Source organism: Sinocyclocheilus grahami, unplaced genomic scaffold (genome assembly GCF_001515645.1).
Source record: "Sinocyclocheilus grahami isolate Dianchi unplaced genomic scaffold, SAMN03320097.WGS_v1.1 scaffold452.1, whole genome shotgun sequence".
NCBI classification, from domain to species: domain Eukaryota; kingdom Metazoa; phylum Chordata; class Actinopteri; order Cypriniformes; family Cyprinidae; genus Sinocyclocheilus; species Sinocyclocheilus grahami.
In genome coordinates, this window is record NW_015505631.1 from 477,096 (window position 1) to 492,073 (window position 14,978).

At 36.1% G+C, this 14,978-nt stretch overlaps 2 protein-coding genes across 2 annotated transcripts in view; both read right to left on the reverse strand.

The window, feature by feature from the left end:
- Nucleotides 1-761: 761 nt before the first annotated feature.
- Nucleotides 762-14,978, reverse strand: part of LOC107552510 (protein argonaute-1-like) — a 42,729-nt gene continuing 28,512 nt past the window's right edge. Inside the window, exons 10-21 of the mRNA XM_016234405.1 lie at nucleotides 13,106-13,228; nucleotides 11,257-11,390; nucleotides 9,972-10,156; nucleotides 9,731-9,890; nucleotides 8,993-9,177; nucleotides 8,753-8,912; nucleotides 5,711-5,918; nucleotides 5,192-5,326; nucleotides 3,951-4,052; nucleotides 3,673-3,872; nucleotides 1,283-1,355; nucleotides 762-962 (exon numbers count right to left, since the gene is read on the reverse strand). Of these exons, the coding sequence (XP_016089891.1) occupies nucleotides 762-962; nucleotides 1,283-1,355; nucleotides 3,673-3,872; nucleotides 3,951-4,052; nucleotides 5,192-5,326; nucleotides 5,711-5,918; nucleotides 8,753-8,912; nucleotides 8,993-9,177; nucleotides 9,731-9,890; nucleotides 9,972-10,156; nucleotides 11,257-11,390; nucleotides 13,106-13,228 (1,866 nt within the window). The remainder of the gene's footprint in view (nucleotides 963-1,282; nucleotides 1,356-3,672; nucleotides 3,873-3,950; nucleotides 4,053-5,191; nucleotides 5,327-5,710; nucleotides 5,919-8,752; nucleotides 8,913-8,992; nucleotides 9,178-9,730; nucleotides 9,891-9,971; nucleotides 10,157-11,256; nucleotides 11,391-13,105; nucleotides 13,229-14,978) is intronic.
- LOC107552523 (protein argonaute-1-like) lies at nucleotides 8,714-9,181 on the reverse strand. Its single transcript, XM_016234422.1, has 2 exons — nucleotides 8,993-9,181; nucleotides 8,714-8,912 (listed from the first exon to the last, which is right to left on the reverse strand). Exons 1-2 carry the CDS (start codon nucleotides 9,132-9,134, stop codon nucleotides 8,749-8,751), a joined length of 306 nt encoding a protein of 101 aa, XP_016089908.1. The 5' UTR covers nucleotides 9,135-9,181; the 3' UTR covers nucleotides 8,714-8,748.

Genomic DNA, 14,978 nt, shown 5'->3' on the forward strand with positions numbered 1-14,978 from the left:
TCTATCTATCTGTCTATCTAGCGTTCTATCTATCTATCTGTCTATCTAGCGTTCTATCTATCTATCTGTCTATCTAGCGTTCTATCTATCTATCTGTCTATCTAGCGTTCTATCTATCTATCTGTCTATCTAGCGTTCTATCTATCTATCTGTCTATCTAGCGTTCTATCTATCTATCTGTCTATCTAGCGTTCTATCTATCTGTCTATCTATCTATCTATCTATCTGCTAACAAGTTTATGTTTTGCTAATGTTCCCATTAAGTCATAAAAACGTTACTTCTAAATGTTTTCTGAACATTGAAACTGCTCAGTTTTTGAAATGTTTAAAAAAAAACTTTTTTCCCCGGGTTATACAAACGTTAAAGGATCTCTCTATCATTTCTTTTCCATCTGTTTGTACATTTTTACTATGAATTTTCTTGAATAAAAAGCTGATAATATGAATTATAATCTTAACCCATTTAATAAACCAGAATAGATGTTAAGAGTGGTTTTACTTAGGCTATTAGGCCTCATTCATCTTTGTAAAATCAATTGTAAAACCATTTTTCCATATTCTGTAGCATTCAGTTCAGTGCAAGAATGAATACTGATAATGTGAATTATGGTGTTGAAACGGGTGAGAAAGTATGACATCAAATGTTATACGGGCCGAGTCTTAATATGATTACTAAAAGGCTCCAGTTACAACACGAACTCAGTTTAAACATGCATTTCATATATCCACCGTATGACATGATTACGTGACATAATGCTCCCTTAACCTGCGGAAAAGGCGTTTTCCGGCATGCCCACATGCTCACTGCACCGACTGGTGTCAGGCCAATGATACTGGCATGTGTTAATGTGCTTGTTGGGAAGGGAATGTGGCAGTGTTACCAACGGCACGCTTGAAAAGAATGCAGAACGGCTATGACGGGTGGGAGCGTGTGGTGATACGACCCAATGGCCTTCATGAGCCTGTGTGGGAGAGAGGACAAGCTCACTATATACAAACAACTTCCTGCATTGTTCGAGCTCCCGGTAGAGACAAACACATCTCATTCTCTTCTATCATCTTAAACATGACTTGCGGTTTTCCTTATGACTTGCCTCAGTGACCTTGTATTGCTTTGTTTACAGAAGCAAGTGGAAGAAAAGGTTTAAAGGAAAAGTTCACCCAAAAATTAAAAAAAATGCAAAAAAAAAAGTTTTTAAACGGAATATATATATATATAAAACATTGTTATTATATATAAAATATTTATCTAAATTATATAATATATATATATATATTGGTGAATCTGCACGGCTTTGGCCAGAGCCTGAGGATCCCGACCGTTACTCTGTCCAGAGACGTGACTGCCCTCCCCGCTACAAACACAGAGACCAGATAAAAGAGGACTTTAAAACTGATATTACATGCATTAGAGCTAGGGTGACCATACGTGCCATTTTCCCAGGACGCGTGCTGGCCAGGATTTCTATATTGCCTAAAATATCTAGGTTTTGGCTTTGTTTGCGTGTGGCGACCGATCGGTGGGTGACATCAAAGTACCATACAGACGGTTCCTTATGCTTTCAAAATGCTCTCGAGGTATTTTGATGTCATACACCGATCGGTCCGCACACACAAAGCCAAAACCTAGATATTTTAGGCAATATAGAAATCCTGGCCAGGACGCGTCCTGGGAAAATGGCACGTATGGTCACCCTATTAGAGCATCAAAAGTGGCAGCTTAGTCACTTATAATGTTACAAAAGTTTTAAATATTTCAAATATAAATGCTGTTCTTTTGAACGTTCTATTCATTAAAGAATCCTAAAAAAAAAATCAAATACGTATCATATTTTCAAAAATATGAAGCAGCACAACTGTTTTCAACATTGATAATAATCAGAAATGTTTCTTGAGCAGCAAATCAGCATATTAGAATGATTTCTGAAGATCATGTGACACTGAAGACTGGAGTAATGATGCTGAAAATACAGCTTTGATCACAGAAATAAATTACATTTTAGGCCAGGACGCGTCCTGGGAAAATGGCACGTATGGTCACCCTATTAGAGCATCAAAAGTGGCAGCTTAGTCACTTATAATGTTACAAAAGTTTTAAATATTTCAAATATAAATGCTGTTCTTTTGAACGTTCTATTCATTAAAGAATCCTAAAAAAAAAATCAAATACGTATCATATTTTCAAAAATATGAAGCAGCACAACTGTTTTCAACATTGATAATAATCAGAAATGTTTCTTGAGCAGCAAATCAGCATATTAGAATGATTTCTGAAGATCATGTGACACTGAAGACTGGAGTAATGATGCTGAAAATACAGCTTTGATCACAGAAATAAATTACATTTTACAATATGTTCACATAGAAAACAATTATTTGAAATTGTAATAATATTTCACAATTTTACTGTATTTTTGATCAAATAAATACCAAGCAGAAAAGATTGATATTGTTTCTGGCAATGAGACAAAAGCTCTGTTCTTAAACCTAAACAGCATTTGTAGGCGTCCTACTGATTGCATCATTTCATCTTATTTATGGATTCTTCTCTTTTCTTCTTATTTGTTTTTAGCACATTTTAAATATATTTTTAATATTTATTTCTTGCTTATCATTGTTTTTTAAATTCTCATGCATCTTTTATGTTTTTTTTAAAATCCCTTTCATGTAAAGCACGTTGAATTACCATTGTTTATGAAATATTCTATATGAATACATTTTTAAGCATGTACTCTTGCCTTGTCTAGGTTTTGTAAGTGAGTTCTAGATACAAGGGCTATTTAAAAAAAAAAAAATCTCAATAAACTATAAGCAATGGATGTATTCCTTTCTGAAAAGGCAATGCACTGCGAAAAGCTCAAATGAAAATGACATGTAAAGTGAAAGAAATGTTGATTATAAACAATTATTATTTCTTCAATAATGAGAGTTTCTGGAAAAAAGTATCAATATATAAGTATTGTAATATTAGTATTGCAAATTGCAGTGCATGTAATATTTATTAGTCCTATAATAATTCAATATTCATTATTTATTTTACAGGACAATTAATTTACAATACATACATACACACGCACACATACATATATACATGTATTGCAAGTATGTATGTATTAATTGTAGTTAAAACAAAAATAACAAATAATATATAATAAGCCATATATATATATATATATATATATATATATATATATATATATATATATATATGTGTGTGTGTGTGTGTGTGTGTGTGTGTGTGAAGCTGCACTAATATATATATATATATACAGTATAAATCATTTAAAATAAAAAAATACTACTAATCATTTTTTTTATAACTTATGTTCACGTTCATGTTCTGTGACCGTTAACTAAAATCAGAAAAGCATGAACATGCAAAAGTGTCGTTAAATTATTGAAATATTAACCTAAAATTTTAGAGGATACATCAAGTAAACATTTTATGTCTAAGGGGTTTGGCTGACAAAAAACAAATGTTGGGAACTCCTGATCTAGCAGATATGGAGAAGCAGGTCAGAGGACAGGAACTTTTACTATGTAGGCAGCAAGGCTGCTCACTAGGTTTTGGACCAGAGCTACTGTATTAAGTTTAATTAACATTAATTAATGTTAATAGCTAATGCAGTTTAATAACATCAAAGCTACAGATGTTCATGATCTTGGCCTCACCTGTCATGCTCCTTATCCACCAGATGGTATCGGGCACGGAAAGCCACGAGTCTGGCGTAGTACGCAGGCGCTGGGATGGAGACGGAGCGGGTGCAGCGCACATATGTGTGGCACAGCTGGTAGGTGAGAATCTGCAGCTCGTCAGCTGTAAAGCGATTGTCGTCCCACAGGACATAGTAGTGTGAGGGTCGGCTGGTGCCCTGAGACGAGGACCACAGAACGTCAAACCACAGGCACACAATCATGAATGAATGCTTGCAGCACGTCAGTGTGCTCACCTGAATACCTGCATGACTGCACAAGTAGAAATCAAACTCGAACGGATGCGTGATGCTGGTGTCCACCGTAGTTCCTGCTGGAATGTTCCCACTCTTCCCGATCTGAGCAAAACCACAGGGATTAGAATCAACATTGCTTCAAACTAAAATTAAAACTATAAAAAAACAATAAAAAAAAAACAATGGATTACTTAGAAAAAAAACAAACTGTCCTTAACTAATAAAAAATATATATTTAATTTTGTTTTATTTCAGCTAGTTGGCAAGGCAATATTTCTCATTGTTTTCAGTGTAAATACTAAAATAACTCAAATTTAATAAGCTAATAAACATTAAAGGGGTCATATGATGCGATTTCAAGTTTTCCTTTCTCTTTGAAGTGTTACGAGCTCTTGGTGCATAAAGAAGATCTGTAAAGTTGCAAAGACTAAAACATATATATATATATATATATATAAACTTATTTTATTTCAGCTAGTTGCCAAGGCATTTTTGTTCAATTTAAGTACTAAAATAACTAAAATTAAATAAGCTAATAAACATAACTCACATATATATAAAAAAATATAATAATAATAATTTTATTTCAGCTAGCTGCCAAGTCTCATTTTCATTTAAAATTGAAGTACTAAAATAACTCAAATTAAATAAATAAACCACAAAAACATTTTTCTGACTTGAAATAAAATAAACATTAACTGTAATAAAACATGAAAAATCCAGCTAGTTGAATTAGACATTTATTTCAGCTACTGAATTCAATTTACGTTTAATTTATAAATTGAATGTATTAATTTTTACATTAAAATGTTTTAATTTATATTAAATGTATGATTTATTTAAGCTATTTTAACTCAACATTTCTCATTTTGTTTAGATTAAGCTAAAGTACTAAAATAACTCTAAACTAAAACTAAAACCACAAAAACATTTTAATTAATAAAATAAAATAAAATTAACTTAAAATATTTTTAAAAAAAAGTTTAAACCTATTTTATTTTAGCTAGTTGTGGAGGCAACATTTCGCATCTTAAATTGAAGCTAAAACTTAATGAAAATTATTCCTATATTAAAAAAACTGAATAAAAATGACAAAAACAACTAAATTAAACTAAAATAAAAAAGATCAAATCTAATTCAATATATTAACAAAAACTATAATAGTATATCAGTGATAGGCTACTAAAATAACTCTGCTTCTAGGAATATTAACTTTAAAGTGTTGTTTTCTGGAAACTCACTCTTTCAGATTTATCAGCGCAGAAAAGGCGGGTGTGGTGGCGCTTTTGCACTACTATGTAGGTGATGCCCGGCTGGTAGTCTTTCTCCAGCTTGATGCAGGCGTCTCTGATGGCCAACAGCTCATAGTGCAGGATCTACACAAGGACATTTAGAACGTTACAAAGATTTCCATTTAAAAAAAAAAAAACGCTGCTCTTTTAAACTTTCTATTCATCAAGGAATCCTGAAAATAAAATGTATGATGGTTTCCACACAAATATGAAGCAGCACGACTGTTTTCAACATTGATAATAATCAGAAATGTTTCTTGAGCAGCAAATCAGCATATTATACTGATTTCTGAAGATCACGTGACACTGAAGACTGGAGTAATGATGCTGAAAATACAGCTGCGCATCACAGAAATAAATTACAGTTTACAATATACTCACATAGAAAACAGTAATTTTAAACTGTAATAATATTTCAGAATTTTACTGTATTTTTGATGCCACTGAATGAATCATAAAATGACTTACTTGCGGTAACTGTCCTTCTGGTACGCCGTCCCTGTAGAAGATGATCCTGGTGGGTTTGAAGCGGGTGGACTTGTAGAACTGGATGAGTAATTCTCGCACCATGTACGACAGGTCTTCAATGATCTCCTGTCTGGGTCGCTGTACTCGTACTGTAGCGCAGTACCTGCTGGGATGAGCGTCCATACTGCCCACCACCTGCACAGATGAGTCACGTTACATCATAAGAGCATGTTGCATTAAAAATGAGGTTCAACAAAAATGATGAAAAAAAAATCCTGCGTTAAGTGGAGAATGAGATATGACGTTCATCAGACATGCTACCATTCAAATGTTTGGGGTCAGTGAGATCTTTTTTGTTTTTGAGAAAGTCTTTTAAACATGATTTGAGCAAAATACAGTAAAATTGTAAATACATAGTAAAATAACTGTTTTCTATGTGAATATCTGTTCAAATGTAATTTATTTCTGTGATCAAAGCTGTATTTTCAGCATCATTACTCCAGTCTTCAGTGTCACAAATCATTCTAATATGCTGATTCCTGAGAAACATTTCTGATTTTTTTCGTGCTGCTTCGTATTTTTGTGGAAACTGAGATACATTTTATTTTTCAGGATTCTTTGATCAACAGAAAGTTGAAAAGAACAGCATTTATTTGAAACAGAAATCTTTTGTAACATTATAAATGTCTCTTTTGAACAACTTAATGCATAATGCATCTGACCCCAAACTTTTGAATGGTAGTGTGTATGTATCAGACTAAAAATAAAATGCCAATTATAAATCAAATTCGAGAGATTGCAGGGAAGCAGTAGATCCACTAGAGCGGCTTCTAGTGGAAACTGTGAAGTTATATATTGTAAAACATCATTTGCTCAGACGGTTCTCTCAGTGAAAGGTGTAACATTTTGGAATTCATTGCCTGACTATTCAAAATCTATTGTAAATTATAATCATTTTTAAAAAGCCACGAAATCTTGGTTGATACATCAGCAAACCTGTAATCATGTTTAGTGTACTTATATTATAAATTTGTGTACAACTTGTTTATTGTAATTCTAATTTATAAAAGCCCTCCTAGGGACAAGTGTTGCAAATTAGCTTCATCTACAAGCACTATGGTACATGCATGGGATGACTGGTGTTTCATTTTCATCTATGTTTATTGTATCTGTCCCTAACAAATAAAACATTAAAAAAAATAAAAATTAAGTGGCACAAATCAGACACCAAAAAAAAAGTTGGTTTTGCAGTTCACAAACAAGCAACAAGATCCGACCCGTGAGATCCGACCCGACCCCCTACAAAACAATCACAAGGAAGAATGTGACACAGTTGCTTTAAATGTAAACGAAGTAAAAACATCAGAGCAATGCATGTGAGCATCAGTGAAAAATCCCAATAATGCAGAACAAACATGAGCAGCTGGAGAAAAGCTGCAGAGAAGGTAGAGAAATCTGCTGCCCCCTAGCTGCAGGACACTGAGTGATCATCAGCAGTTCACCTCACGTTCCCTACAGAAACCAGCCTGCCTCTGTCAATGTTCTCGCCATCCGTCTGCGTGACTCAGGCCTTTGTCACCATTGCTTGGCAACCGCCGAAAGAGTACACGTGTACAAGAGGTTGCATGCGCAGGGCGGGTGTGACATCATTTCCTTTGCGTCTGTGAGTCACCGGCGAGCCATTTTCTCTTTGTAAAGCTCCCATCCTGTTCTGCCCACCTCCGGTGCGTCCTCCCTTACACTCCACCCGTGTCCCGAGCCACTTCTGGAGCCGGCAGCAAACTGGGCGGCACTCGGCCACACAAAGAACAGCAGGCTGGTAATTACAGCTTTCAGTATGAGCCTCAAATTAAGTGGCTTTCGGCTAAGCTTGGGTTTACAGAGAGTTGTGTTAGATTTATATAACTTCATTATGTCCTAGATCAATAATAGATGTTCTTGTTATAATACATCTGATGAATGGTCAATTCAAGAAAGCTGCTTGAGTAAATCATCTAAATTATCATGCAGTTTTGTTTAGACTTTGTATAATAAATTGAAAGAAGCAGTGTATATATATTTAAGCAATTTAAATATAACAATTTAAGCTCCATGAACAATATCTGTAGCAAGAGGGCGACAAGGAGACACACCTAGTCGTCTGCAACGTTTCTAGTCGTTTGCAATTTACGAGAATTACTTAAAAAAATTATTTTATAGAATTTGCACCCACAAAGAGCAAAGGTGCAGTACTTTGGAGTAGGGAAAAAAAGAAAAATGTAAAAAAAATTCAATGACTTTTTAATTATTATTTAAATAATTATTTTATATTTTCCAGCCCTTTAAATCACAATTTTTTTAAATTCCCTGATACTTCCCTACATTTTTTGCCAAAGTTTGAACATTAATTCTGATCATAAATTCTACACATACCGACCGATGGTCGACCGATATTGTTTTTTTGACAGTCGATGCCGATATCTTAGAGAGCAGGGTGGCCGATGGCCGATATAAAGCATATATATATATATATAGATTAGTGCTGTCAAAGTTCACCCAAAAATGAAAATTGCCCCATGATTTACTCCCTCAAGCAATCCTAGGTGTATATGACTTACGCTACGTCCTACGTCATCCGCTGGACGCCACTCTCTCGTGAACGTGCGTACGACAGTTAGAGGAAGCTAGAGATTACGGTTTATAAAGTTTTAAAAATTGGTATTTTTCTAACAAAAATGCATCGATTCGCTACAGGAGGCCTTTATTAACCCCACGGAGCCGCGTGGAGCACTTTTTATGATGGATGGATGGATGCGCTTTATTGGACTTCTATTGAACTATTGAAAAATAACACCCATTCACTGCCATTATAAAGCTTGGAAGAGCCAGGACATTTTTAAATATAACTCCGATTGGATTCCTCTGAAAGAAGAAAGTCATATACACCTAGGATGGCTTGAGGGTGAGTAAATCATGGGCTAATTTTCATTTTAGGGTGAACGCTCCCTTTAATGCTCAAGCTAAATCTAAACACATCCAGAGGGACTTCAGTCACACTCTCACCGTTGATGCGGCACCAGGATGTTGTTGATGCCGCCGAGTTTGACGTTGATTTTGAGGCAGAGGTTGGAGAGCGTCTGAGGGGAGGTCTTCACCACATTCTTCACCTGAACACACTGAGTGGCCATTCCTAGAAGAGTGTCTCCCACACGCTTCACCTCCGCTGCACAGATCAAACGTGTGTTCATTAGTCTGAGGGCGTTTGGCAGGAGGGCGGCTCTGCTCTGTGTGCGCCGTTCTTACCGTAGACGGGTGTTTTCCCGGGCAGGATGACGATGATGAGCTGCAGTCCAGAGTAGGTGTTCTTCAGGTGTCTGAACATGGGCTCCACGCTGTCGGCTCCCTGTGCGTACTTACAGAAACACGGCTGACCCTGGATCGGCATCCCAGCGTCCTTTGAGATCTTGCGCAGCTGGTCGGTGAAGTTCCTGACGACCTAAGAAAAGGTTCAAATAAAGTGTTAAAGGTACACCCAAAAATGAAAATTGCCCCATGATTTACTCACCCTCAAGCAATTCTAGGTGTATATGACTTGCGCTATGTCCTACGTCATCTGCTGGACGCCACTCTCTCGTGAACGTGCGTACGACAGTTAGAGGAAGCTAGAGATTACGGTTTATAAAGTTTTAAAAATTGGTATTTTTCTAACAAAAATGCATCGATTCGCTACAGGAGGCCTTTATTAACCCCACGGAGCCGCGTGGAGCACTTTTTATGATGGATGGATGGATGCGCTTTATTGGACTTCTATTGAACTATTGAAAAATAACACCCATTCACTGCCATTATAAAGCTTGGAAGAGCCAGGACATTTTTAAATATAACTCCGATTGGATTCCTCTGAAAGAAGAAAGTCATATACACCTAGGATGGCTTGAGGGTGAGTAAATCATGGGCTAATTTTCATTTTAGGGTGAACGCTCCCTTTAATGCTCAAGCTAAATCTAAACACATCCAGAGGGACTTCAGTCACACTCTCACCGTTGATGCGGCACCAGGATGTTGTTGATGCCGCCGAGTTTGACGTTGATTTTGAGGCAGAGGTTGGAGAGCGTCTGAGGGGAGGTCTTCACCACATTCTTCACCTGAACACACTGAGTGGCCATTCCTAGAAGAGTGTCTCCCACACGCTTCACCTCCGCTGCACAGATCAAACGTGTGTTCATTAGTCTGAGGGCGTTTGGCAGGAGGGTGGCTCTGGCTCTGTGTGCGCCGTTCTTACCGTAGACGGGTGTTTTCCCGGGCAGGATGACGATGATGAGCTGCAGTCCAGAGTAGGTGTTCTTCAGGTGTCTGAACATGGGCTCCACGCTGTCGGCTCCCTGTGCGTACTTACAGAAACACGGCTGACCCTGGATCGGCATCCCAGCGTCCTTTGAGATCTTGCGCAGCTGGTCGGTGAAGTTCCTGAGGAAGAGATCATCACATTAACACCAAAGTATTCATAGCGGTTTTATGATCAAGAAACATTTCTTATTATTACCAATGTTAAAAACAGTTGTGATGCTTAATATTTTGTATATTTTTAAAATATTTTTGATATCGTTTTAGGTTACTTTGAATAGAAAGTTCAATAGAACAGCATTTGAATTAATTTGTTTGTTTTGTTTTTGAGTGTGAAATCCTTTTAGGGCTGCAAGATTTGAGAAAAAAATGTGGGTACATTCTTTCTACAAGAACCAACTTGAAATTCTTTCAGTAACCATTTTTGACCAATTCAATATTACAACATAATAATAATAATTGCCATGATTTCATTATGATTATTGACTACAATATTGAGATTATGGTCATATTGTGAAATAAAAATAAAAATAAGAAACGGTTATTATAGTTTACTAAAACTGAAACTAAAACCATAAAAAAGCATTTTTAAAATAAATGTTAACTGAAAGTAAATTATATATTTAAAAAAAACATTTTACTTCAGCTAGTTGCCAAGGGAACATTTCTCATTTTACTTTTATGTACTAAAACTGAAACAAAGAAAACTTAATAAAAACTATACAAATTAAAGCTTATAATTATAAACATAAAAACTTATTCAAAAAATGAATAAAAACTATAATAGTATTTCAATGACACTAAAATAACACTGATAAGAAATAGATTGCAATAATACTGTAAAATAAATACTATAAAAAAATAAAGTAATAAAAAGAAAATCGAACACTAAACAAGTGTTTTTGCCATTTACACACGTGCAACAAGCGCCGATATATGGGGGAAAAAATTGGCAGACAATGCAAATGCGACTTTTAGGATGGCTTTTTTCATCTATCACCTAACAACCAACCAGAATGCTAAAAATGACAAAAATATACAAAACAATAACAAGGAATAAGAACAGTAGCTTTGAATGTAAACAAAGTAAAAACATCAGAGCAATGCATGTGAGCATCAGTGAAAAATGCAAATGATGCAAAACAGACGTGAGTGTCTGGAGAAAACCTGCAGAGAAGGTACAGAAACCGGTTTTATTCTGTTCTATACGTGTTCTTACTTACTTGAGCACCTCTTCCCGACACTGTTTCTGCGGGGCGAAGCAAGCGATGGCCCAGACTTTGATCTCAATGCCGTTGTAGAACTGCTTTCCCCTCATATCCCACACACCCTGGTTGGGAGTCGCAATGGCACGATTCTGTTCACCGGCAGAACGAGAGAGAATTTAGAAATCTCACACTGGAGGAGGTGATGATGAAGCGGCGCTGGATGTGTCAAAGCTGCACGTCAACATTTATGCATTTTATGCTTTTATCTAAAGTGATGTACACTACCAGCTAATGTTTTGGAATAAGTACGATTTTGTAATGTTTTTGAAACAAGTCTCTTCTGCTCACCAAGGCTGCATTTATTTGATCAAAAATACAGTAAAAACGGTAATATTATGAAATAATATTTCAATGTGAAATAGCGGTTTTATATGTGAATATATTGTAAAATGTAATTTATTCCTGTGATGCGCAGCTGTATTTTCAGCATCATTACTCCAGTCTTCAGTGTCACATGATCTTCAGAAATCATTCTAATATGCTGATTTGCTGCTCGAGAAACATTTCTGATTATTATCAATGTTGAAAACAGTCGTGCTGCTTCATATTTTTGTGAAAAAAACTGTGATACTTTTCTTCTGGATTCTTTGATGTATAGATGTTGTAATGATGCTGAAAATTCAGCTTTTATCACAGAAATAAATTACATTTTATAATAAATATTTTGCAATAGAATATTTTGAATTGTAATAATATTTCACAATTTTACTGTAATTTTGATTGAATAAATGCAGCCTTAGTGAGCATAAGAGACTTCTTTTAGGGTGCGTTCACACTAGCACATTTGGTGCGCACCCGGGTTCGATTGACGTCAGAGTTCGGTTCGTGTGGATGATGTGAACGCCATCTTCTGAACTCGGGTGCGCACCCGCGAACCGTACCCTAGTCCGCAGAAAAAGGGTGGTCTGGGGTACGGTTCAAGTGACTCCGGTATGGTTCGCTGCTGATGTGAATGCAATCGTACCAAAGTGAACCGCTATTAATGATGTATTATTTGATAAAAGTGTGTGTTTGTGTGTGTGTTTCACTCACTTTCCTGATGAGTGTGACTGACGCGCTGCAAACAGAGAGCTATATATCTCATTTCTGTTCGCTTTCAGCGTTCTTTAGAGCATTTGCAGTACATTCGTAAGACAGACGTAAGTGCCGTTATGTACCGAAGCTTTGTAAACAAAACGAACGGTTCAAAAACGTAAATATATAAAAGTGCAGAGAGCAATGTTATGCATTTGCCGCCTTCTCCTGCGCCATCATTACTGAGCAACGGGGTAAACAGCTGCTGGCTTGATGATGCAAACGAACCGCGGTTCGGACCCAAATAAAATAATATGAACGCAGTCCAGCAGGGGCAGGGGGAGGGGGGAGCAATCGAACTCGGGTTCGGACGAGGCAAGCGAACCAAGTGTGAAAGCACCCTTAAAGCAGGGGTGTCAAACTCAATTCCTGGAGGGCCGGAGCCCTGCAGAGTTTAGATTCAACCCTAATTAAACACACCTGATCCAACTAATCAAGTCCTTCAGGCTTATTTGAGAACTAAATGGTTTGTGTGTTGGAGCAGAGCTGGAACAAAATTCTACAGGGCTCCGGCCCTCCAGGAACTGAGTTTGACACCGCTGTTTTAAAACATTAAAATATATATATATATATATATATATATATATATTCTAAACCTTGTTCATGCATTCCCCGGGAATCGAACCCATAACCGTAGCGTTGCAAGCGTTATGATCTACTGTTTGAACAACAAGAACAGGAGGTAGAACAGGACCCGTTTGAGCTTCAGATACAGTAAAGCAGATCTCACCCGACCGCCGTACTGCAGGATGGGAGCGGGAAGGACTCTCCCCGTCACCTCGGCCATGTCGTCCTTCACCTTGATTCCAAACTCTTGAATGTAGGGATCCAGATTAAAGTCAGCATTCTTCATCTGAGCAGTAAAAAAATACATATATAGTTAAGCATTCACAGCCCATTTTACTTCCGTAATGTGATTCCTTACTGACTCAAACAGGATGGTGGAGATGAGAAAAAAGTTATCTTCATTTTACAGGAATTGATTTGAAAATTGGGCATCACATCTCACAAATGGCTTTACGATGTTAGAAAAGGAAAGTAATTTCATTGCATTTTCGCTGATTAACTGTAAACAATAAGACCAAATATGTGCATTTAAAGTAAAAGTAGCAATTTCTGGAAAAGTCTTTATTTACTTGATACGTTTGAAAGTATATCTTGGCAATATATCATAAAATACAAAGCAAATTAATCTAAATGTTGGATTTTCAATGGTTAACACCGATGCTGATAGTATGCAGGGAGCGGATATAACACAAATAAAATACAATTTGTCAAATTAAATCAGATTTTACAGAAAATTCACATAATATTCACTTAAAATTTTAAATTTGACATAAAATGAAAAAGAAATGGAGCACTGGCAGATCTGTCTGTAACGTGTCAAAAGCCAAACTTTCTGTTCATCAAACAAGAGTGTGTTTAGTTAATAATTTAGCTAATAATCTCAAAATGGTCAAATATTCATTCATTGATCCGGACGATAAAGTGTAAACCTCAACTTGGTGACGTTTTTGGAAATTGTTCACGACATGGCGAACTAAAATGAATCAGTGATAAATGGATTTTTGGCTAATGTTTTAGTAATAAATAATATTTATATGAGCATGAACCGCTATGAAAATGAGTGACATTCCTTTATTTCTCATATTCTGGAAGGAAACGTAAAACATGACAAGTGAATCAGCTTCACAACAACTCTATCGTCTCAATCCCCAGATCACTCCGCTGATGATCACTGATCACGTCACATGGAGATTGGGATGTCACTGCACGCTCATGCTAACGAGATTCTGCAATAATTCTCAACCGTGTGGCGAGAAAGGAAAGGCACACGGCTAAAGAGAGAAACCATGACCACAAACCTTTATATATTAGGATGATTCTTGATTAAATGCAAGTTATCACAGAACAGTTGTCAAGTTTTTGTCAACATGTTAGGAGGACGCACTGACTTCTGCTTTGATTCTTTTAATGCTTCGTTTAGGAATTCAGGAAAATCATCTGGTTCTGAAATGGTGGAACCATTCTGAATCAGAACCGGTTTTCGATTCTCAGGTCTAGTTTTTACTGAGGTCCAGATCAAATCGACAGCCTGCCACAGATGCTGAGCAGCGCTTATAAATTGTGAGTAATTTGGTATATTAACATTATTTCAGTTTTTGAAATATACTTTTTTTTTTACTATACATTTAAGTTCAGTCTGTAAAACTTAATGTTGCTACCATATTTTTTACGCCAAAGTTCTGCAAAGTTTTTTTTACCATAAATTTTACTGAATCATTCTGAGTGCAAACTGCTATACAAGTATAAACATATATGCATGTATAAAAGTATTTTATAATTTTTTTGTGTTTAAGATGCAGATAAATTTACATTTAATCCATAGTAATCTTTCAAAAGATGCCGTTTTCTTTAATTTACAAATGTTTTGATTTTCAAATGTTTCAAATTACCAATTTTGTTAACACAGATCTTGTTGATCTACTTGGCAACAATGGCTTTGGTTGAAATGATGATTACTTTTATTTAAAAAGAAAAAAAAAAATATATATATATATATATATATACAGTGGGGACGGAAAGTATTCAGACCCCCTTAA